Source organism: Haemorhous mexicanus, chromosome 27 (assembly GCF_027477595.1).
Source record: "Haemorhous mexicanus isolate bHaeMex1 chromosome 27, bHaeMex1.pri, whole genome shotgun sequence".
NCBI classification, from domain to species: Eukaryota; Metazoa; Chordata; class Aves; order Passeriformes; family Fringillidae; genus Haemorhous; species Haemorhous mexicanus.
In genome coordinates, this window is record NC_082367.1 from 3,042,609 (window position 1) to 3,066,839 (window position 24,231).

Below are 24,231 nucleotides of genomic sequence, written 5' to 3' on the forward strand. Positions count from 1 at the left end.
CAGAGTGGTAATGTAATGATTCTTATAGGCTGTATGTAAATGCTGTAGGATTTGTATCTCGGACTGGATTGGTCAGTGAGAATTAGAATATTCAGCACAGAAGAAGATTTATGGTATTGTAATGGGAACTTCACTCTCTCATCCTCTTTCCCCCTCTCCTCTCTCAGCCCTGCTCTGAGCTGTGTTTGGCAGCTCCCAGCAGGGCCCTGCACCCAGGCCCTTTGCAATAAACCCAAGTTCCACGCCCTGGCTCCAGAGATCTCTGGTCTCTGTCCCTCCCCACCATCCTACCCCCGACACTCCTACAGCTCCCTAATTCCATCTCTAGGGGATGGGGTGGTGACATGCTCCTGGTGACAGGCTCCTGGGCTGTTCTGCTGCAAGGATAAAACCCTGCCATGCCCCCAGTGCAGCACAGGCAGGTGCCACCAGCCCTGCTCAGGGGGCACCAGCTTGTGGCTGGTGGGACCCTTCAAAGCTGAGCCCAGCAGGGGCTCTGTCACTGACTTGAGGAATGTTTCAAAAAGATCATTTGTTTTCATTAGACTTGTACCAATATCTCTGTCCCAGTGTTCCTGATGCAGGTCGACAGCAGTCCTCAGGAATGCTTTAATTGTGTTTTCCTGGCTTTGCACAGCTCTTATCTAATGCCTTCTGGCTTCATTAGATTAGACACCTCTTGTCCCGAGGATGTTGTCATGTTTTCAAATGGTTTCAATCAGCACCTCCCAGGCTCTGGCTATTTCAGGATACAATAAAGCTGAACCTCATCCAGGCTGGTGAGTAATGGAGGTGCATCTCCCACCCCCGTGCAGCCTGGCTTTAAATTTGCCTGGCTGACATCCTGTAGCTGCAGGCAGAACACAATTAAACCTCTTGTCTTTCAGGCATCGTCCACGCTTCCACACAGCTCGGGAGGAAGAGCTCAGCAACAGCAACTGGGTTTCTAATGATCTTGTCATCCAGAACAGCAGAGAGAGATAAATGAAAGAGTGAGAGAAGAGCCAAGATCAAACCCAGCTCTCCAGATGTCCAGGGCATGGCAGGTTGCAGGCTGGCTGTGCTCATCTCCTCAGACCCACACTGGCACAGCTCTCAGGACACAGGGACGTGTCCTCAGTGCCAGGGAATGAAATGCAGAGGGACACAGCCTGAGCCCACCCAGCGCCAGTGCTGGGGGCTTCTCTCCTCAGCATCTGCAGGCTTGACTGCTGATAAACCTCATTCTGCAGGAGCCTTCTTCCTCTTGGGATCCCAGGATCCTTCACCAGCCTGTGTCCCCACCACCAGCTGCAAAGTGCCCACAGGCTCAGGAAGGAAACCGAGGTGGGAAGGGACCAGCCAGACCCCAGGCTGGGGGCAGAGACCCCCGGCTGCACTCTGGGGGAGGGCTGATGGCTCCAGGACAGTCCCTGCACTGTGTGTCCCTCCTGGAGCCCAGCACGCCCAGCAGTCCCAGGCAAGGGCTCTCCTTTCCCAGACACTCTCCCTTGGCAGGAGAATTGCCTCAGCCCTATCTTATCATGAGCCACCACAATATCAGCATCGATCCCTTTCACCCCACAGGCAGTATTTTGACTTCTGGAATTCATCTTACCTAGCAAGGGACTCTAAATATATCCCAGACAATTTCCTCTCCTCATTTTTAATAATCTCTTTCAGCCTTTAATTCATTTTTGAAAATATGTATTGGGATGATGGGCTTTTTGTCACAGCTGATGGACAATATTCATCACACCTGTGTCCTACTCCTCACAACACACAGACACTCCTTGCAGCAGTCCTGCAGCAATTTGAACAGCACTTAATTCATTACAGCCCCATCACTGCCTGTGCCTGCTCCCCTCAACAATGTCACTGGTGATTTGTCACTTGGGTCCCTGCAGGCAGCTCTGGTCCCACCTTGCAGAGCCACTGTCACTCCCTGAGCCATGGGACAGGGCAGAATTGCCCCGTTCAAGCACACCAGGTGTAAAGGGTGCTTGTGGAAACCCAGAGCACTGGGAATATTTCCCTGACTGCTCTGGGGTGCTTTGACTTCTAGGGGAGCACTGACTTTGACCCTCATTCATGGAGAAAGTTTTTTAAACTCCAGAATAGACTGGAATCCACTAGGGTGTGAAATAGATTGTAGAGAGTAGTGTGGGTGTATCACTTAGGTGGGAAATTTAGGTTTTAGGATTTTTAGTATGTACTGGATGGAAGCAAAAACCTAAAGACCAAAAAAATTCAGTGTGTCTCTCTTTCCTGACACAAGGCCACTCCAGGAGGGTCTCCCCCAACAGGGGAACCCCCTGGGAGGGTCTAGCCACAGTCCCAAAGTTGAGGAATCAGCAACAAGTACCCCAACAGGTGCTTCACTATTCTCCCCACCCTGGAAACCTCCAGAAGGTGACAGGTGTAGAGTAGAAGCAAAAATCCCTTTTCTGTCCAGGATCTCTTGGCTCACTGGGCACAGCAAGGCTGAGGCAATGTGCTGGGGCTGTGCTGGCACATCCTCCCAACCCTGAGCCCTGGTGAGACCAGAGGGGAGCCATGGGGACAGCACCAGTGGTGCCTCTCCAGGCCCCCAACACAGTCAGGGTTCCCCAGGACAGGAGCTCCTTTAGAAAAACTTCTCCAGCAAATTCCCATTTTGCTAGAAATTGGGCAGGACCAATGGTGCCTCCCAACTCAGTCAGCTGGCCCAGGAAACAGAGATTTTTGGTGGAATTACACGGGTCAGGGGAGAGAGCTGCATGTGCTGTTCTGCACCTTCAAATCAAGAACTCCTGCATGAAAAATTTGCCTGGAGATGGCTCTAATTTGTTCCAAACCATCATCCCTTCCATCAGCAAGCCAGGAATTGTTATCTATTTATGTCTTCCAGTGCCAATGAATCAAAGGCCACCTGGAAGATGTTGAGGATGACAAACCTGGCAGTGCAGCTCTGCCAGGCTGCTGGGAACTGCTGGTCAGGAGCTCAGAGCCAGCACAGCCCAGCACAGGAGCTTCCCTGGCTCATTATTTCTCCAGATCAATAGTTTCACATTTCCATTAATAATTTGGGCAGAAATGTGGAGCTCTCACAGCACAGCTCAGCACACACTGAGCCCCCCAGGCCACAGGAAGCCCTGAAGGAAGCAGGGCTGAGCTCTGGCACAGCCAGGGGAAGCAGAAATGCTTTTTCCCTGCCAGGCTGAACTACCCAGCCCTGGGGAAAGAGCCACATGCTTGTTCCCTGTGCTGCTGGCAGCTCCCCCTCTGGAGCCTGCCCTCTCCTAAGGGAAACTTCTTTTGGAAGAGCTTTGGTCTTAAAAATTGCAACTAGAGCTTTTAAATGAGTTGATTGGTCAGTTAGAGCTTTTAAATCAGTGTTGATATAAAAGAATGCTCTAGCCAGGCTAAAAATTCTAGTTAATTTAGTTTTCCTGGTAAAGGTGCAGTTAAAGCAGAATCTCAGCTTACACATCCATTTTTTTTTTTTTTATTTACAGCTCAACTAATTGATGCCTTTAATTAATTAATATATGCACAGCAGAGCAAGTCAGGTGTATGTGCAGCTCAGTGGGATATGTTATTGCCACCTGCAGTTAGGACTCAAAGAGAGTTTTCCAAATCCATGAGGTCTTCCATAAAATAAAATGCTTGCTCTCCAAAGGAAATTCAGGTAGAAATGCTGTTCTATAAGCTTTGCCACACCCTGCACACCAAAGAACTCTGACTGCAGTTTGTCTCTCTTTTAACCACGCTGCAGGCCTGGTTTTGCCAAAAGCAGAATTTTTCAAATATAGAAAAGGTTTCAAAGTCTCAACATCCTTGTTTATAGCCCCATAAAGAAGCTTAAATCAAGGACAAAGAGGCATCTTTGGAAAGGACAGTGCACCAGCTTACAAAGAAGTAGGCTTTTTTCTAGAAAATTCTAGACAAAGTTAGAGAAGCAGAGTTCTTGACTGTGAACATGGCTCTTAACATGCCAATCATCAGGCTTTCTGCCCACTTGCTAATCTGCAAGCCCAAGAGAAGTCTCATGGTTTCAACCTTAAAGGAAATAAAATTAGGAATGTTTTCTCTCCAACTTCATTTTATTTCTTTCCAAAGTTCTATTTATTTTTCTCCCATTACATATCATAGGTAAAATAACTAGTTTTTAGCTTCCATTCTGTAGATCAATAAAAGGAATATACAAATTAAAACAAGAACTACAAAGGGACGTCTTGCTCACTGACTTCCCTCTTGGGGAATTTTTGCCTCGTTGCAAGCCTGTGTGAGACAAACCTGAAAGGAAAGAGAAATCCATCAGTACTCAGAGACTGGTACAGCCCACAACCACCTGCAGCTCCAGCCTAAAGCACAACTCTGATTTTCAGAGTGACAACAGCTCTTTTCCCCACTCTGTACTGAGCCAGAGGGGATGTAAAGTTCCTGCTTCTCCCTTCCCTGCTCCACGCTGCTTCTTCACCTCTGACACCAGCCAAAATTCAAGACAAGGGGCCAGGAGAAATAAGGAGTTTCTGTTGCAGCTCAACAATCCCCTGACTGATGACAGAGGGACAGCACTGCCTTACAGCCATGGCTCACAAAAACACCCAGACTTACTGACAGCTTCTTCATGAGCCCTTGGGCCTTGGGGTTCAGCTGAAGAAAATTCTTCTTGGTCAGATCCTTTTCTGTCAACCGTATGCTCTGTGGAAACAAACCCAAATCTCAGGTTTTCTGTCTGGCCAGCTGCAGCAGCTGGAGACAGTAAAAGAGTTAAATAAAATAAAAATTATTAGATCTAAGTATAGACAGGCAGAGAACTACATTCAGCTGGAACAGCAGCTCATCTCACACCTTCTCTGCAGTGCATTAATGCATTACTGGCTGTGGTGTTTTAAATAGCTTGATTTGTGGTGAGGGGGGATAAAGCCAGTGAGTGAATGATTTTTTTTTGTGGGTGCATGGGCATGCAGCCACCATCAAACCCACTAAAGCTGCAGTAGAGTCAGTGTAAGGGCTATAAAGTGAACATCCTCCTGTTCTGTTTTAACCAGCTCGAGCAGGCCCCACTTCTGGCTAAAAATCTTGTCAGGTTTGTTTGAAGCTCAATCAACCCCTCAGATAAGTGGCACAGCTAAAGAGACACGAGCGGCTGAACCGAAGCAGGTGAGGCTCCAAGAGGTGCCTGTGCACCCCTGCAGCCCTGCCTGGGCAGTGAAGGGTTGGGATTTACCTCTCCCCCACCGAGGGGCAGGGTGAGGATGACATCCTCGGGCTCGGCCAGGGGGCTGCCCTTGGCAGAGAAGGTGTAAACGCGCTCGTTGATGGCGGGAGTGCGCAGCCCCGGCGTCTTGAACACCCTGGAATGACGAGATGGGAGTGAGTGATGACTGCTCACAGCACTTCCAGTCCAGTAAGAGCCTGAATGAGGGATGTGGGACTCCAGGCAGCTCCCCAAAATGCAGTTTGTTACATCCAAGGCGTTACAGCACCCAGAGTCATGGGTGACAGAGCTGTGCCTACAGCTGTCAGCTCCAGCTGCAGGCAGGCCTGGAGACCCTTTGGTTTTGGTTACAATGCATTCTGTACTTTTCTTTAGGTTACATTGCATTCTATACTTTTCTTTAGGTTACATTGCATTCTATACTTTTCTTTAGGTTACATTGCATTCTATACTTTTGGTTACATTGCTTTCTATACTTTTCTTTGCTGAGCATCTTGATACAGCAGAACCAATCTATACCTTAACTTTTACCTATAGCCTATCATAACTCCTGTAATTACCATATTTATGTCACTGCTCTCTAATCACTCACAGTCAGTACATCAGTTTCAGCTCGAAGTTGGTTTTCAGTTTTCTTGCCATGGAAAAGTCTGAGACCTTTTTTCTACTTGCAACATCAGCAGGCTTGTTTGCCTGTGCTCTCTTTCTGCTTGGTAAAAACATCTTCTTGTTTGGGGTGGGTTTATCCTTTGCTCTAAGCCCTTCTAACTAACACACCCTTTGCCTCCTTGGTTATCCAGTAAGAACTGGCTCAGCAATTATTTTATTCTGTATCAAAACTTGCTTCCAACTCTATTCCTTCTTCAGATTCTAGATCCAAAAATCTTTCTGTCAAGCACACATATCTGTGAGATTTTCTTATCAAACTTTCATCCTTCCCAACATAGTCCAAGTCTTTAATTTCAGGTCCAAAGAGCCACTAAAGGCTGTGTTGTAAACAGATGGTGTGAAGCAGACTGGAGCAGAGAGAAGGGAAATGTTTTTGTTTTCTCTGTTTACAAACCTGGGATCAAATCTGGGTGTAACCATGGAGGTGCCTCCCCGAGCACACATATCAACTGCTCTGCCTGTAGCTGGAGTGATGAAGCTGTTTTTGCTTGTTCTGTAAAAGGGAAATAAACATCTGCACACAACATGACCTCTAACAAGTGTACAGGCACTTGTCAAAGGCTTGAGGAAGGTGACCACCACTAAACCCAGGGGTTATCACTAACCAGTGACCCCCAAAACTGGGGACAACTTGTTCTCCCAGGACAGGCAGCTGTCCATCTTTCATTCACACCAGTTTTGCCCTGCAGTGTGGCACAGCTCTCCCCCTCACCACTACTGAACCAAAGCCCATCCCACCAAAGAGATATTTATATTTGCACTCCCACTCTCAATTTCTAGAGAGGAGACAGAGACATCCCCTTTACCTCTTGCTCATGCCCTTCACTCTTGCTGAGGGGGGTCTTCTGGCCACGGGTGGCTTTTTGGTGGATGCCTTCCCCTGCAGCACACATCATCACCAGATCAGTTACATCCCTCTCGTGGGACAGCTGAGTCCACACAAAGAGGCTTCCACACAAAATGCTCAGAGCCTTTCCGTGGCACAAGTGCCCAGAACAAACACCATTCAAGCCTTTGGGACCCTCCCCCCAGCTGTGTGCAGTGTCCCTCAGAGCATCCTAGGCAGCCCCAGGCATCAGCTCAGTCAGGAATTCCTATCCTGAGAATAATGCCACCCCAGAGAACAGCTATTCACCTTGGCAGTCCTTGCATCCCCACTCTCAGCCTCTGAAGGACACTGGCTGGCAAGTCGAGATCTCTTCTGCAGTGGAAGTGATGGAGGCTCTGCTTCCTCGTCAGCTTCAACACTCCTTTTGATTTTACTCACTAGAAAGAGAAAGTGCTACCTAAGTAAATAATAACAACTTCAAATTATTATTTAGCAGGGAAGGCAAACAGCTACAAGCAGTTTTGGCAACAATTTGCTTCCAAAATCCAAATTCCAATGCAATCCTAATGGTTGCCAGAGCACCACTTTAGATTATTTTGAATGTTTTAATGAAATTAGAGATACTGCAGGTACTAGGGATAAAAGTAGGATTATTTTCCTGGTTTAAACATACTGAGGCATGTGAGAAAGAACTGAATTATTATTCAAATTAAGTAACCACAGCATGCTTCCACCTCACCAATGCTGCCACAATGCTTAAACTCACCTTTCTCAGCAACATCCAACAGGGGATCGATGACTTCTGTGCTCAGCCTGCGGATTTTTGTTATTTCCATGTCTGCCTAAAATTAAAAACACTTGTGGCACCATTGGGATTGTTGGCAGCCCAATGTAAGTCAAAGTTGTAGTGAAAACCCCTGATAATTTTACAGCCAGATGAGCTCCACGTTTGCTGTTGTGCTCAAACTGGGCCCTTTCATGCATCTCTGCCTCCCTCAGGACTCAGTGCCTGCTTGGCAGCTGCAGGTGTGCCTTTCCTACACCCTGCTGCCCCAACCAGCTTGGAAATGCTGTCCTTTACTGCAAAGTGCGTGTGCCCTCAGGGATGTGGAAGTACCATCTAGCAGATAATGAAAGATCAACAGGGAGGAGCAGCACCAGGTAAATCCCACCTCTGATACAACGTGCCTCTCTTGTTATGGAATTCTAAGGAAACATTTGTGAAAATATTGATGCAACTGTTTCTCTTGTAATGCTCCAGTGTGAGGAGCAGAATGGGATGGCTCTAGAGAGTTTTATGTTTGTTCTGGAAACTTACCTTAGCCACATCCTCCGGCGTATTTTCACTTCTTGCTAGAGCTAGAAAGAAAATGTATCAGACGCGTCAGGACGTGTCGGGGACACTCACACAGCACAGCAGGGCTGTCACCATGGGCGTGCAAAACCCAGCACAAACCAGTTTCCAGAAGCAGCACCTACGGGCAGCCCATGGGATCCTTCCCTGGGGACTGCAGGGTAGATCCCAGCTCCTCCCTTAATAATGGGGTTCATTATTATCTGCGGGGGAAGGGGTCCCTCAGCCCAGCACCCCCGGCCCCGCTCCGCACCGAAGAATTCCAGCCAGTTCATCTCGCGGATCTCGGGCGGCAGCCGCAGGATGGCCATGTCGTACATGTGCTCCACTTCTTGCACCATGCGCTCCCCGTCCGCCTCGATCCGCTTCAGCCGCCGCTGCACTGCGGGGAGACGCGGTGTGAGCCCAGCCGCGGGCCCGGGGCCTCTCCCCTCCCCGCGATCCCCTCCTTCTCCCTGCCCTACCTTCTCTGTCAAAGTCTTGGAGGAACGCCTCCATTTTGCGGCGGCGGGCACTGGAGCTACCCTTTTTCTTGCTGGGGGCCATTGTGGGTTCTTTTAACGGGTTCTGCGCGTTCTCCCTCAGCGGTTCCTGCGGGCGGGCTCGCTGAGGGCTCGCTCCTTTAAACGCAACCGCCGCCCGCCTGGCCAATGGCGGCGCGGCGCGGCCCGATGACGCAGGGCAGCGGCGCCGGGCGGATACAGCGATGATGGCGGCGGTGATGGCGGCGCCCGTGGCCGCGCTCCGGGCCTGGGCGGAGGCGGCGGCGCGGGGGGAGGCGGCGGCGCGGGCGGCTCTGGCAGCCGCGACCCCGCTGCTGGGCTCGCTGGCCGCGCTGGCGGCGCAGATGCGGGCGGCGCGGCGGCTGCCGTGGGACGCGACTGCGCTTGGCGCCTTCCCGGAGCTGCCGGCGCGGCTCTGGCGGAAGCAGCGCGGCGCGGCCGAGGCGCTGCTGGAGCAGCTCGGCGAGCGGCGGTGAGGAGGCGGCCGGGGCCGGGCGGGCAGGGCGCCAGGGCCCGGCTGACCCCGCTGTGCCGGCAGGGAGGAGCTGCGGGCCGTGCGGGACGCCGTGGGGGCCGCCGGCAGCGCTGTGCTGCGGCTCGTGGAGGAGCGGGGCCCGGCCGAGCTGGGGCTGGCCGTGGTTCTGCGGCGGGGTCCGCGCTGCCCCTCGCTGGCCGACGTGCTGGAGGGGCTGCAGGACGTGGAACGCTACTACCGGCACCTGTATCCATCCTGCTGGGGGTGTCAGGGTGGTGCTGGGGGGGGCTGGTTTGTACTTGTTGTCCTTAGCAGGCGCGAAGGTACTTGGAGAGTAAACTGCTTCTGCAGCGGCTCAGCTTGGACAGCCTGGCAGACGTGGAAGCCCTGCCGCAGTCCTGGGAGAGGATTTTGGAGCGTTACAAAGAGGATGATGTCGTTCAAGGTAGTTCTGTGTGCAGAGAGCTGAGGGGTGTTTCCCAGGGCTGTGTGCTGGGGACAGGCATGGCTCTGCTGGCTCTGGTCTCTACAGCAGTGGGTGACCCTGCTCTGAGATCTGGGTCAGCTTCAGGTGAAGTACTCACCATCACACCTGAGTACAGCTGGAAGCAACATCCTCCCTCACAGTGTTGCAAGGGCTCTGTGATCTATTTCACTGCTCAGTTCTACCCACACTTTTTTTTTATTGCCTTTAGGAATGAGTTTTTGGGAGCACAGGATGCAGGTAAAGCACATTCAGCTGACAGGGTTGTTGTTTTCTCTCTGTCTCAGATACACTCCTGAAGGTCTCACTGTTTGTGGAGAACCATCACGAGGTGAGCTGCTCACCTGGCTCCTGACAGGCAGCAGGGACTGGCACTGCCCAGCTTCTGGCATGTTCTGTGACGCTGCAGAGGGGATGAGGAACTGAGGGAGCTCTCCTGATGCTTTTTGGAAGCTGAATGAGTTGAGTCTTGGCCTTAGCATGAAGTGCTTGAACTGTACCATTTTCAAGTGGAAATGGCCTTGGTCTCTGAAGAAGAGGCTGAGCCAAAAAAGCCATGGAGATAGGAGTCACCTCCAGCTGTGGAACTTGTCCTTTCCCTCTTCTGACAGGCCTGTTTTGTGTCATGGTAAAAATGTTGATACTTACATGAAGTGCTGCAGGTGTGTGAGTGTAATGGAGTCCTTCAGGCTGGTGCCATGAAAGATACTGGGGCTCTGTCCTTACAAATAAAGAAAACATGTCAGATTAGGGTTTAGAAACAGTGCTCACCTCATGTCTTTGAGCAGTGTGTTTGCATTCATCCCACCTGGGCATGGAGGAGGAAGGAAGCAAATCTGCCTTGAAAATGTCATTCCAGAGGTGCAGGATGCCTGAGTTCTGACATGGGCAGCTTTCAAGGGTGAGCAGTACACTGCTCTGTTACCACTGAAATCAGTCTTAAAACATCGCTGTCTGGTAGCCACTGCTGAGAGTTCAGGGACACCTTTTGGTGGCCTTGGCACTGATCCTCTGAACATTCCCAGGAAGCTGTGGGGTGTTTGTCTCTCAGCTGTGTATTTGGTAAGGAGCTGCAGGGTGGCATTTTCTGGGGTCCCCGTGGCAGGAAAGAATGAATCTGATTCCATGTTCTTAGAAGACTAATTTATTATTTTATGATATGATATTAATTACTATACTTAAGAGTAGAGAAAGGATGCTTACAGAAGGCTTAACAAGATATTAATGAGGAACCTGTGAGTCTCTCAAGAGTCCTGACACAGCTAGACTGTGATTGGTCAGTAAGTAAAAACAATTCACATGTTGGATAAACAATCTCCAACCACATTCCAAAGCAGCAAAACACAAGAGAAGCAAATGAGATAATATTGTTTTCTTTTTTCTATGAGGCTTCTCAGCTTCCCAGGAGAAAAAAAATCCTGGCAAAGAGATTTTTCAGAAAATATAACAGTAGCACTGCAGCTTCTTGGAGAAAGCCAACAAAGAATTGCATGGGACAGGTTGTAGGTGTGGTGTTTGTGCTCAGAGTTCTGTGTCCCCAACCTGGGGTGTCCCTGTGGCCACCTGAGGGCACTGCATGTCCCATGAACACTGGGGGGGAGCAGGTCAGGGTGCTGGGGGTCCCAAGGGTGGGAAAGGGCTGGCTCAGGGCTAGGGCTGCCAGTGCTCCTGTCAGGGACAGGGGATCGTGAGTTCTAGCTGCAGTTCTTCACACACAGAGTTGTAATTGCAAAGAAAACCTGCTCCTGGTGTTGGCTGCCCTGCCTGTGGCATTCACATTCCCTGAACATGATTCCTTTACCCAGGGCCTTTCTCCTGGGAAGGTGAAAGGCAGCAAGAGACCTCAGAGAAAAGAAAAACAATTCCTATCTCATTTGCCTGTTCTGTGTTGTGCTCCTTTGGGATGTGTTTGGAGATTGTTCACCCACAGGTGATTGTTCCATTGCATTCTGCTGTGAGTTGTTTTCACTCTTTGGCCAATCAGGGCCAGGCTCTGTCAGGAACTCTGGAAAGAGTCATGAGTTTCCATTATTATCTTTTTAGCCTTCAGTATCTTTTCTGTATTCTTTAGTATAGTATTCTTTAATATAATATAGTATAATAAAGTAATAAATTAGTCTTCTGAGAACATGGAGTCAGATGCATCATTCTTCCCTGCCACGGGGTTTGCTGTGCCTTTACAATACCCTGCCCAGGGTGGAGGTGAGGTGGGTTCTGCTCCTGGTGGGGGCTCACGTGGCTGTGCAGCCTTGTGCTCCTTACACAGGGCTTGGAGCATGGCTGATGGCTGTGGGTGAATCAGAGGTGTCATCCTTGCTCAGGCCTTGCTGTGTCATCCTTGCAAACCACTAGGTCATGGTGAGCTTGGGTGCAGAATTGTCCTTGCATGTGTACATGCAGTACAACCCTTCAACACCCCTCTTCTGTCAGCCTCTCTCAGGACAGCTGCCCAGTGAGCAAATGGATTTAAATTCTGGGAGATGTTCAGCACAGTTCAGTGGTGGCCCTTCTGCTTCTCCCAGATGTTTGGCCCCTGATGTCTGTCTTTGTGCTAACAAGAGCCCTGCTAAAAGTACTGAGGGAGCTTTCTGCATTGGAAGTGGCCATGCCCTGACTCTGACTGACTGAAATGGGGTGAAGGAGGTGCTCATTGAAGTTTTGGTGTGATTAATTGCTCTGTGCTGTTCCTGGGCCGTGTCATCAGCTGCATTTGTCTGCAGCACTCTGTGGGGTGCGAGTGAGTCTCTGCATCAGAGCACTCTAATTGGGATCAGCTGTGGGCTTGTTCCACTGCAGATCTGCATCTTCTGTCAGGATGGCTGCCAGAGACCCCATAGCTGAGAAGGACATGGTTCCTCATGTGTGCAGAGCTCCCTTCAGCCTGGGAGCCACTGTGGCTTCGAAGGTTCCCCCATGCACAGAGCCAGGGTGGCATTCAGCCTTTCAGTGTCACACGTGTCTGCAGGCAGGTGCAAAGGCCACTCCTGCTCCTCCTTGCCTGACAGCCTGCAGGGCTGAGCCAGACCCTTGCTCACAGCACAGGGATGTCTCTGGGTGCCAGATTTCAGCACCTTCCTGACTACTGGGACAGGAGGGAGGTGAGAGAGCAGCAGCTGCTGTAGCTGCCTGGGGAGCCAAATGCAGGGTCAGGGTGGTGCCTTTTCCTTGGTCCTAAAGTTAAGAGCCAGACACAGTTAAGGGATAAAGGGTTTTTATCTTGGTATTTAATAAGGATCCTTGTGGTGCAACACTTCATCAAGGTGGACTACACTGAAATGTACACCCAAGAGATTGTGTATACAATTTAATAGATTTTACAAATTACTATATCTAATAAAGATGCTTTAATGAGAGGCTTGAATGAACAGTGTGACATTTTCTCATCTCAAAATATTCCCTCTTGGATGGGCTTAATCTTAGTTTATATGATGTATTTTAGATGGGACCTTGGATTTTCAAGATAGCATAGGGCTTTCCAGCTTTCATCTACAAGGCCTTTAGGATGTTTGGTTTTCTGGTTTAGCAGAATGCCAGGATTATATTAAATTATCAGATTTAAGGAGTTACAAGTATGCTGAGAGCATTGAGAATACATAAAAGATATAGAAAAGATCTATAAAATATATATAAAAGGCAAAAATTCATCATGGCATCAAGGGACTCCAGCCTGTGCTGTGTCTTAGTGAAGCTATGGGTTAGGCAGCACTAAGGGCTCTGAGACCAACTGGTAAAATATATATAACCATAAAACTAAATCCAAGTACCTTTATTTTTGGAGTAGAGCTCTTAAAGTATTCTTGCACAGAGATCTGTCTTTGAGGAATGCAATAAAATGCAGTTAGCAGCTGCAGCTACCTTGTTAAGGGAAAATTGTCAGGAAACACAAAGCTCACACTTTGATTTTCAGCTTTACCTCCTGCCAACTCCATTGGAAAACAGTTATTCTTCACTTACAGGAAAAGCACAAACTAAATTCAGTTACTAAATTCAAATGCCCACAAACATTTATAAGAGCACCTTACTTGTGTATGGTTGATTTTTTCCTCCCATAAGGGTGGGCACTGGCTTCTGGTGCAGTGAGGCCTTTTCAGTTCTGCTTAGAAATGGGCACCTGCTCTTGGTAACACCAGACTTCCAAAACAAACCCAAAAGCTTTGCTTCAGCATAAGTTCATGGATTTGAAACAGATTGCAAAACTGAGTGTTACAAGAGCCCACAGTTATGGAGAAGACAAAGGATTTGGCACCTGAAGTGGAGTGTAAAGTGGCTCAGGGGCAGAAATATGTGATAAAAAGCTTTGTGATTAATTTAATAAACCAAGTATGGGTTTCACAAGTCCCTGTGGTTTTTGAGCTTATTCTTTGAGACTGTCATCTTGGCCTGAAGCAGAACTCCTTTGTGACTTTGCTGAGGGGCTGCCTGAGTACTTATTTGCTCTGAAATACAGCAAACATTCTCCACTACCTGTTAGCTGGCTTTTTTTGCTGTTCCCCAGTCTTAGCTCAGTGTTTCTCTAGTGCCTGTGACTGTCACAGCTTTGGCCCTGTTGAGCTCCAAGGAGGGGCAGATTCTGCAGATGTGATGGGTGTGCAGTGAGTGGGGAATAGTTCTGTGCTGCTGGCACCCAGGGTCCAGGAGTGGGGATGTGCTGGAAGGATGACCCTGCCTTGTTGCCCTGTACTTCCACCACTCCCCAGGTACCAGTGCCTCCCCACACATCAGAACATACAGAAATTAAGCAGCACCTATTTAATTTCCCAACAAATCACCCTGAGATTGGGTTCCCCTCTGTCCCCCAGCCTGCCTCAGCTGCCTCTTCCCTGGGGCTGCCGTGGGATGGCTCCCTGCTCTCCCTGGTCCTTCTCTCCACAGCCCAGACAGTCTCTAGGCTGCCTGGGGAAGGCAGAACGAAGAACATCAAGCCAGTAAGTCTCCTAACCATTCTGCTATGTGAGGAATGAATCCAAGAGCCTTTGCACACTATTAATCTTTTCCAGTTCCTAAGAAAGCAAACGATCTCCTCCTGCTCCCATAAATTCAACCTCTCTCTCCAGCTTCTCCCCTGGTGTTTGAACTGCTGGCCAAGAGCTTTATTAAAACCTACAAGATGCAGTTTTGTTCCTCACTGAATCCTAAACAACTGTGCTAGATGGAGAAGAAACATTTGGTGCTGTCAGCTTTAGAGCATTTTTGTGTGTAGTCCATGGCCACTTGTCAGCCAGGGACCAGCCTCAGCCCCACACTGAACCCAACAGGACCTTTGCTCTGCTCCCCTGAGGTTGGGAGATAAATTCAAGTTGTCCAAACCTCATGGCCTCATGTCCCAAAGCACCTGGCAGTGATCCATGTGGGGGGCAGCAGGAGGGATGTTCCCCTGGATGCAGCGTGCTCCTGTGGCACCTTGCCCTCCTGTGCCAATATCTGCAGCTTGCCAGTGGCCCTGGGGACACTGTGCTGGGCAGCTGCCATGCCCTGACAGCTTTCCTGCCACCTCCTCTCCTGCTCTGAGTAGAGAGGCTTCCTACAAACCCCGTGTCTGTCCCCCTGGCATGACCCAGCCAGTGCCACCGTGGGGGTGTGGGGCAGCAGGGGATGGTCTGTTGGAACCCAGGACATTCCTCTGGCTGCCCTGGGTGACTCAAGACCCTGGCAAGGGGCTTGGAGACCTTGGCATGGAGTCAAAGACACCTGTGCCTTCAATTTTAGCCCATGGAAAACAATTCCCAACTTTATGTGAAGATTTACAAGCCACAAGAGTTTGAATAAAATGATAGTGAATTTACCACAGGGTGGAAATGTAGAATTTTGGGGTTTTTAGAATGGGGGTTCAAGAGGCAAGATGGAGGAATCTGGGCGTGTTCTATCTTTCTTCTTCTTCTTTTTGGCCTCCATCTTCTGCTGTGGTGGTGACACTTTTGGATTGGTTTAGAGTAGAGACAGACTGTCTAACATAGGTGATAGGTATTGGAAAATTATTGTAAATAAAGTACACATAGTTTTTAGTATAACAAGATAACAGCGCCCTGAGGGCAGGCAGTGTGCCTCAGCCCAACCTTCCAGACAGACCTCAGCAGGTCAGAAGGACAATGTATTAGATAAGAGCAAAGAAATGAAATGAGAGCCAAAGAATCCTGACTTCTTCTTTGGTCTCGGGGCTGGGAAAAGAGACTTTCCAACACCTCAGGGTCATCTCCACACCAGAGACCTCATCAATGGTCCCCAGGTGCTGGGGTGAGCAGAGAAGCTGTAGCTGCTGCTGGCAGCTGTGGGTGTGCTGGGACAGCCAGGGTGAGGCTGGCAGGCCTGTGGGTGTTCCAGATTGCAAGGCAAGACGTATTCTATTCCCATCTGAATGGCACTTGTCTGGTGTCAAGTGGGCAATTCCCCTTATCTCTCTCCCTGAGTGATCACACCCACTCCTCCCCCCAGGCAGACACCTGCTGATAACAGGCCATGGAATGTCCCTGCATGGCTGATAAGAACTGCAGCATCCCACTGGGAGATGTGAGCATAGGGGGAGGAGCCAAGCATTCCTACCCGGATAGAATCTGGAGATTCTGGAACACCAGCACGGCTTCTCCACTGGATTTCCCAGAGGAACTGCTGCTGCTTCTTCCACAAATCTGTGGAGGAAGAATATACCCTTTTCTACAGGACCCCTCTGATCCAACAGAACCACACCTGACACTTCAGGAGGACTGCAGCCACTTTTTCAACTGGACCCTGCCAGCCCCCTGACCCACAGGCTGTCTGGCTGTGCTCTGGCTCTGTCAGTGTTGTTCCAGTGTATTGCATTGTTTTATTTTATCCTTTTATTTTTTCCCCTTCCCTAGTAAAGAACTGTTATTTCCTGCTCCCATATTTTTTGCCTGAGAGCCCCTTGATTTAAAATTCATAGCAACTGGGAGGGGTGGGGAGGGTTTGCATTCTCCATTTCAGGGGAGGCTCCTGCCTTTAGCAGGCACCTGGCTTTCCAAACCAAGACAGGGGGCAGCAAAGGTGAGGTGCACACCAGAGTCCTGCCAGCTGCCGTGCATCACCGCTGCTCCTTGGCACACCATGCAACGTGTCACAGCCTTCTCCCTTTCGTTTCCTAGCGTTCCCTCAGTCTGAAACTCATCAGCCAGTGCTGAGAGAAAACATTCACAGATGAAGCCAAAGCAGAAGTGAGCAAAGCTGTTCCTTTGGCTGGATTCCTCCAGCTCCTTGTGTGCCACTGCTCGGTTTGAGCAAGAGCCACCTTCGCCTGCCGTGTGCACCCGAGCCATGGGGAGGGGACAGCACTCTCCAGCTGCTCTGGGGGAGAGCTCTTGTGGTGGCTTTGCCAAGGAGAACTCCCTTTCATGGTACAGTTCTGGTACCTCTGCCCAAACCCCAGGGAAGGGGTGAGAGCAGGTTGTGTGAGAGGGAAGACAAGGCTGTGGAGCATGGCTTGCACAAGGAGTGCTTTTAAACTTCAAAAACCTACTTGTGAGCAGCAGGAAAGGGGAGAAGTGAGGGTTGAGAAAGTCAGTATAGTTACGCCCAGAGGAGAAGCAGCTCTGGAACCAAGAAGCCTGCAGCTGCTCTGCTGGAAGCAGGGGCTGGGGGCACCTGAGGCAGTGACAAAGTTCTGCTCATGAGGAACCTGAACAGGAGCCCCTGTGCAAGCCCCACCTGGGGAGCCCAGGGCTCATGGGGGCTGAGCCCTGGCACAGGGGGGTTTGGGCAGTGCTGCCCATCCTGTGCTGCTGGGGTGCCACACCCCCCTGCCTGCCCTGGCAGGACAGGGAAGCGGGCATGTGGAAAAGCCCCAGAGGTGAATAATCCAGCCCAGCTTGGCTGGACACATCTCCCCCAGCTCTGAAAGGCTTTCTGGTCGGGTTTAATGAGATTAGTCTGTAAGCTCTGGAGATGTCAGCCTGCTGGCAGCTCCCTGTTCAGTAGTTCCTCGTGTGCCAGGGAATGATGTTCATTTCATTGGCCTTGACTCCGCTGGATCAGGCTGTTGCTCTGCTTCTCAATTAGCTGCATCTGCGTGGCAGTAATGAGCTGGAGGTCACACAGCCAGGAGAGGGGTGCTGAGAAGTTCACTTGTGTGGAAGGGAGCTCTCCATGCCCCCACCCAGGAGATGCTGGGGCTCTGCACCCAACCTGGCCCTCTTTTCCCCGGGAGCCCCTCTGGGGTCCAGCCCCTGCTTATCTCTGCTGTGGTGACACTGCACAGCTGAGAGGCTGTGCTGGTGAAAGCTCCACTCTGGGTCTGTGCTGACATTATTGAAGCTACTGGTAATAAAACATGTCACTACAGGGACCAGGGCCACATCTGAGCCTGCAAAGGGAAAGCAAAAATCCAAACAAAACCCAAAACCTCCAAAGAGCTCTAACCAAGCACATGCTGAGGGTAGGGCTGGATTTCCAAGGATGCAGACCCCACTGCTGCCACCCTGCCAGGGTGAGAGGCACCTCCTGGCCCTGCTGGGACACAGGAGTCCCAGCTTCCCAGTGCCACATCCTTGTGCATGTGCTGAACCCTCCCTGTAGTGCAGGGAACTACAAATAAATGCTGTTGATGCCTCTGCCCTCCCATCAGGGATTAGGACATGCTGGAGCAATTTGCATGGGGATGAAACTTGGAAGAAATGGCAAAGCTGAGGGAATATGATATTATTTATTATTGCCAGTTGCAAGGGAACAGCAGCAGCCTCCAAACTTGTATAACTCTGGAACATGGCTATTATTAGAACGCAAAGTTAGCAAGCAATTAGCTAATTGCAATTCACATTGTCTGTTGGCAATTATAAGGAGAACAGTAATAAACCCCAACAGATGGAACTCAAATGGGTCAGCCTCTCTTTTTCTGGTCTTTTTTTTCCATCCCCAAAAGGCATTTGCTGTGAGCTAAACTCAGGTTCTCACTAGGGCTCGTGAAAGCAGCCAGCCTGTGAGTCAGTGTGCACTGGGGTCCCTGCAGGTCACAGTCCTGCACCCCAGCCCTGTACATGGAGCTTGTCCTGTCCAGACCTTCCCAAATGACCCAGTTTTGAGGCCAGAGAGTTCAGCTAAAAGCACTGTGGTTTCCATCATTTACTGTCTGTGGTGGTGTTTTTTTAGTGGCTGTGGAAAAGCAGGGAGCAGAGAAATCCAGCTGCAGCATGTCGTTGTTCCCATCCAGTTCTTCACAGCTGTACAGCTTCAGGTAATACCTTCCCTTCCCTCTCCAGCAGTGACACAAACTGATGGTGCCTCCCTGAGCAGGATTTCTAAATCTCTTGAGGTTATTTAAGGGATTTTTATTCCCTTCAGAGGCTGAGTCAGAACAGGGATCTCTGCAAAGATGAGCAGGTAACAAAGCAGTGCTCTGCTTCCCCTCTCCTGCAACAAAAGATACCAGCAGAACAGCTCCCACAGGCAGAGATTATCTCATTGCTTTTGTCAGAAGTGCCTGGGTGATGCAGCACCAGGACATGACAGAAAGGTAGAACACGAGCCCTGGACTCAAGGGATCTCTCAGTGCATGGTTTACATCTGTTTAACCAAACACAGGTGCTCCTACCTGTGACACTTTGCTCTCCTCTGGGTTGGTTTTGGGCCCTCAGTGTTCAAGGGATGCTGTGACAGGTGTCTGCTGAGGGTCATGCCTCAGGATTTAGCTTTTCTATTTTTCAGATTCTGTGCTGCTTTAGTGTGTGGGTATGAGCTTCAAATTAGGGGATGGTGAGCTCTCTGCACAGAGTAGAGAGACAAAACAATTCCTGCTCTAGCTAGGGAGCAAGGATAAATTGTTCAAATCTCAGGCCCAGGAGCAGAATCAACATGGGCTGAAGAGAGAAAAACAAGAAGGATGGGACTTCATGGGCTAAAGCTGGAATTGGACAATGAACTCCAATATGCAAATGGAGCAGAACTGATCAAAGGGAGAGACCCCGGGACTGGTTGTCCATTTTGTGACCATTTTGGTTCATCTTGGGTGTAGCTGGGTATGTGCTCTTGTGCTGCCCAAGGTGAGGCCTTTCAATAAATCCCTGCTTTATTCTTTAGCTCTGTCTGGCCTCTGTTCTAGGTCAGCCTTCTCAAGGCATCAGAGGGGTGAGAAATCATCACCTACCTGTCAGGCATTTCTCTGCTAAAGCATGCCAGGTCCAAGCTGTGCACACAGATCAGTGTGTTTGACACCAGAGCCATACAAGGGGCACACACAGCAGCCCCAATACCCCAGGTGTTGCAGCCTGGCACATGCCAGCCTGTTCCTCAGGTGTACAGCACAGGCAGGAGCGAGGCAGCAAGGCTGCTCTGACATGTGGAAACTCATCCTGCACCTCAGATCCATGGAAACTCATCCTGCACTTCACACTCATGGAAACTCATCCTGCATTTCAGACTTGTGGAAACTCATCCTGCACTTCACACTCATGGAAACTCATCCTGCACTTCAGACCCATGGAAACTCATCCTGCACTTCAGACTCATGGAAACTCACCCTGCATTTCAGACTGATAGAAACTCATCCTGCACTTCAGACCCATGGAAACTCATCCTGCACTTCAGATTCATGGAAACTCATCCTGCACTTCAGACCCGTGGAAACTCATCCTGCACTTCAGACTTGTGGAAACTCATCCTGCATTTCAGACTTGTGGAAACTCATCCTGCATTTCAGACTGATGGAAACTCATCCTGCACTTCAGACCCATGGAAACTCATCCTGCATTTCAGACTGATGGAAACTCATCCTGCACTTCACACTCATGGAAACTCATCCTGCACTTCACACTCATGGAAACTCATCCTGCACTTCAGATTCCCGGAGACTCATCCTGCATTTCAGACTTGTGGAAACTCATCCTGCACTTCACACTCATGGAAACTCACCCTGCATTTCAGACTGATAGAAACTCATCCTGCATTTCAGACTCCTTGAAACTCATCCTGCATTTCAGACTCATGGAAACTCATCCTGCATTTCACACTCATGGAAACTCACCCTGCATTTCAGACTCACAGAAACTCATCCTGCATTTCAGACTCACAGAAACTCATCCTGCATTTCAGACTCACAGAAACTCATCCTGCATTTCAGACTCATGGAAACTCATCCTGCATTTCAGACTCATGGAAACTCAACCTATATTTCAGACTCATGGAAACTCAACCTTCATTTCAGATACCTTTTTAGAGTAGGGACCAATACGGGCAGATTTGGCCTTAAAATGAAACATCACAGAAGGTATTCTGAGGAAATATTTCACTAAAGAACATTATATCTGCTTTCAGATGCTCTGTGGCCATGGAAGGAGCTTTGCCCTGAGTGCTGGTGATGCCAGTGACCATGGCAAAAGAACATCCTTGTTTTGGGTCAGGCTGATGCAGACACAGAGACAGCTGGGTGATCTGAAACAGATTAGGCCCAGCAATATGAATTTCATAAATAGCAACACAAACCCACTGCACACCTTTGGCTGATATTAAACAGGGGATGGGTTGGAATTCATCTCAGAGCAAAGGCTTTATAATGAAATGGAAACATCAGGTTTTGCTTAGAACTCCCAGGTTTCCCATGGGAGGCAGTTTATGTAGTGCTCATTTATTAAAGACAAATGCTATCACTTGGAACATATCTCATGGAGAGCAGGGGACTGGCTGATGCAGGGGAGCAGTAACTGGAGATGGAGCTTTGCATTTACAAGCAGTTGTTTTCAACAGGCTCTGCATGTCCTGCCAGGTGTGATGAAAGCTGCCAGGTGCCCCATAACCTGCCAGGAGCCCTGGCCCTGCCTCCCACCCTGCACAGCCCACAAGGGCCCTGACCCAGGTGAAACATGCTGGACTTCAATGAGTATTTAACAGCAGACAGAAAGATAATCTGGTTATCAGAAGTCAGGCAATCATGGGCTAAAATAAGCAGGTATGGATGAGGGGCCCAGCTCTGGCTCCAGGTGCTGAGCCCTGCTCTGTGCTCCAGGAATCCCTTGAAATGAGAGCCAGCTCCTGCAGAGCATCTGCTGGGGGCACCTCAGGTTTAGCTTTTCTGTTTTTCAGGTTCTGTGCTGCTTCAGTGTGTGGGTCTGAGCTTTATATCACGGGATGGTGAGCTCTCTGCACAGAGTAGGGAGATAAAACAATTCCTTCTCTAGCTGGGGACCAAGAACAAATGATCCAAATCTCAGCCCAAGAGCACAAACAACGTGGGCTGGAGAGAGAAAAACAAGCAGGATGGGACTGCATAACCTAAAGCTGGAATTGGACAATTAACTCCAATATGCAAATGGAGTTACAAAAGTGAGACCTCATGACCAGTCATCCATTTTTTGACCATTTTGGTTCATCTTGGGTGCAGCCCTGCTGGGCTCTTGCACTGCCCAAGGTGGATCCATTGAGGACTTTCAATAAATCCCTGCTTTATTCTTTGGCTCTGTCCAGCCTCTGTTCTAGGTCAGCCTTTCCAAGGCATCACTGGGGCCAGAGGAGACCTTGGCCAAGGAGCAGCAGGGACCAGGATGCTCACCTGTGCCCCAGGCCACGTGGCAGCCTGCACATGTCACCTCCTCACAGCTCCTGAGGCTCTGCTGACTCTGATTTGGGGTCCTCACTCAAAAAGCTTCAGAGGGCTGTGCCTTTTGGAGGGACACCCTCCCTGGCACAGCTTGTTCCTTTTGAGGCCCTTTTGGGGTCAGCACCTGCTGGGCACCGGCCTGATGTTCCTTTCCTTTCATGAGTGAGTGGTTCTGAACTAAAGGGCAAATGCTGAGCAGGAACATCTGCTGTTATAGCCACATCTGCAGGCACCTTTGGTTCAGGTACTCACCTGGAAAGAATCAGTGTCCAGTCAATTAATTGGAAAAAAATTGCCCTTCTGAAAACTTTCTGGGTCCTGGCATCCCAACAAGATTTGTGTTTGTTCTTTTGAGAGCAGAATCCAGGGCAGGCCTGTCCTTCCTGGGCAGTAGCAGGTAAAGCTAGATGCTTTGGGAAGTACAAATTCTACTCTTTGCATGTAGGGGAACTTCCTGCCTCAATGCAGGATGGCATCTGCAACCATGAATTTGAATAAATTCCATATTTATGCTCCATGCAGCTTTTAGTGCATCAGACAGAGCATTCCTATGGGACAGAACAGTGAGTCCTGCAGTGCTCATGCAGTAAGTCCTGCAGGTGTTTCCCCTCCCATGTGATCATCAGGGATCTGACATCTGATGCCACTGCTCCTTTTTCTTACAGAGCTCCCAGAGGTCAGTTCATGGAGTCCTGCAAGAAGCCATGGATTCCTTTTGGGTAAAAAGCAGCTCTGGAGCAAGAGGGGTTTGGGATCTCTGTCCATTTTCATGCTGGGTTCTGGGGGGGAGGCAGATCCCCCTGCAGCATGCCAGGGAGGAAACATTAAATAACATGAAACATTAAAACATAAATTACAGTAAACATAAATTACAGCCAGGGAGGGCTGTAATGTAGGGAAGAATATTGACATTGCTGTGATCCCCCCAGTGAGCACTGCAGGCACTGGGGAGCCTCCTGTCAAAATACAGGGGCAGGAAAAGGTGCTGGGCTCAAGAGCCATCACTTGGCATCCCTGTCCTGGGGTGACTTTATGATGCCTGTATCCCCATTCATGCATGCTGTGTATGCTGGATATTATGAGCTGTGCCTTCAAGAGTGGCTCTGAAGAGTGAAAGTTTTGTTTTGGTCTCTTATCAGCCACTCCCCCACAGCTGGTGGCACACAGAGACAGGATAGTACATAGTGCAGATTTTGCTTTTTGCCCTGCTTTTTGCTTTGCTCTTGCTCTTGCTTCTGCTTTGCTCCTGCTTTGCTCTTGCCTTTTTGCTTTTGTTCATTAGTTAGTTTAGCTAAACAGTCCAAATTTCCCTCCTGGACTGTTTCTCCTTTTCCTGTTTGGATCTACCCGAGCCTGCTCCGGACTGGGGCCTGGCAAACACCCAGAGTTTGCACCTTGTGGCTGCAGCAGCTGCCCCAGCACTGGAGGGACTGATAACAGAGCAACCACCCCAGGAGAGACTTTCTGAATTTGTCATCTTTGTCAGAGCGGTGTCACCCGGTATTGTTCACTTTGTGTGCTGGGGGTGCTGTGCCTGTTAAATAAACAGGTTCTTTCCACTTCTCTCTGGGGAATCCTTCCTGAACTGGTTGTGGGGAGGGGCTGTGTGGGTTTGCTTTCTGGAGGGTCCCCCCTTTGGGGATTCTCTCCCAAATTTTCCCTAAACCAGGACAATCCCTTAATGAGAAAATCAAACCTTGTCCCAGCAAACTGCCTGCTGCAGGTGGCTTGGCCCTGGGAATGCAGCTGAGGGAAGATGTCCATCTGTGCTGAGCCTGCCTGGGCCCTGCACAGAGCAGAATAACCCCCCAAAAGGCAACTGGTATCAGACAAGGGATCTCCTGACTGCCTCATCCTGCCAGCTGCACATCTGGGAGGAGAGCAGGAGGACAGAGAAGTGCACTGCCTGCCTGCCTGCTCCGTGCAGACAGGCTGGTGACAGCTCAGCAATGTAAATGATGCATAATAAGCCCTAAATAAAGTGTGAGGAACATGTTTGGGATCAGCAAATCCATTCTGACAAGAAGAAGCAAAGGAATGAAATCCCTTTTCCCAAACAGACTGCTAAATCATGGAATAGATGTAATCTAATCCCACTGGAAAATGGCTACTGAAGATTTCTAGCTGGAGTCTCCTTGCTCTGCTCCATGGTGCACCAGGGGACAGGGGCAAGGAGAGCAGGGCAGGAGGAGCCCTGGGA

General features: G+C 49.8%; 2 protein-coding genes across 2 annotated transcripts; one reads left to right on the top strand and one right to left on the bottom strand.

The window, feature by feature from the left end:
- Nucleotides 1-4,045: 4,045 nt before the first annotated feature.
- On the bottom strand, nt 4,046-8,685 carry CDCA8 (cell division cycle associated 8). The gene is made up of 10 exons (XM_059868833.1): nt 8,502-8,685; nt 8,291-8,419; nt 8,002-8,042; nt 7,450-7,525; nt 6,990-7,120; nt 6,661-6,734; nt 6,249-6,347; nt 5,195-5,321; nt 4,579-4,665; nt 4,046-4,257 (listed from the first exon to the last, which is right to left on the bottom strand). The coding sequence occupies exons 1-10, from the start codon at nt 8,581-8,583 to the stop codon at nt 4,201-4,203; spliced, it is 903 nt and encodes a 300-aa protein (XP_059724816.1). The 5' UTR covers nt 8,584-8,685; the 3' UTR covers nt 4,046-4,200.
- Nucleotides 8,686-8,734: 49 nt separating this feature from the next.
- On the top strand, nt 8,735-13,834 carry AIRIM (AFG2 interacting ribosome maturation factor). Its single transcript, XM_059868659.1, has 4 exons — nt 8,735-9,012; nt 9,079-9,261; nt 9,339-9,460; nt 9,787-13,834. Exons 1-4 carry the CDS (start codon nt 8,744-8,746, stop codon nt 9,852-9,854), a joined length of 642 nt encoding a protein of 213 aa, XP_059724642.1. The 5' UTR covers nt 8,735-8,743; the 3' UTR covers nt 9,855-13,834.
- Nucleotides 13,835-24,231: the final 10,397 nt, after the last annotated feature.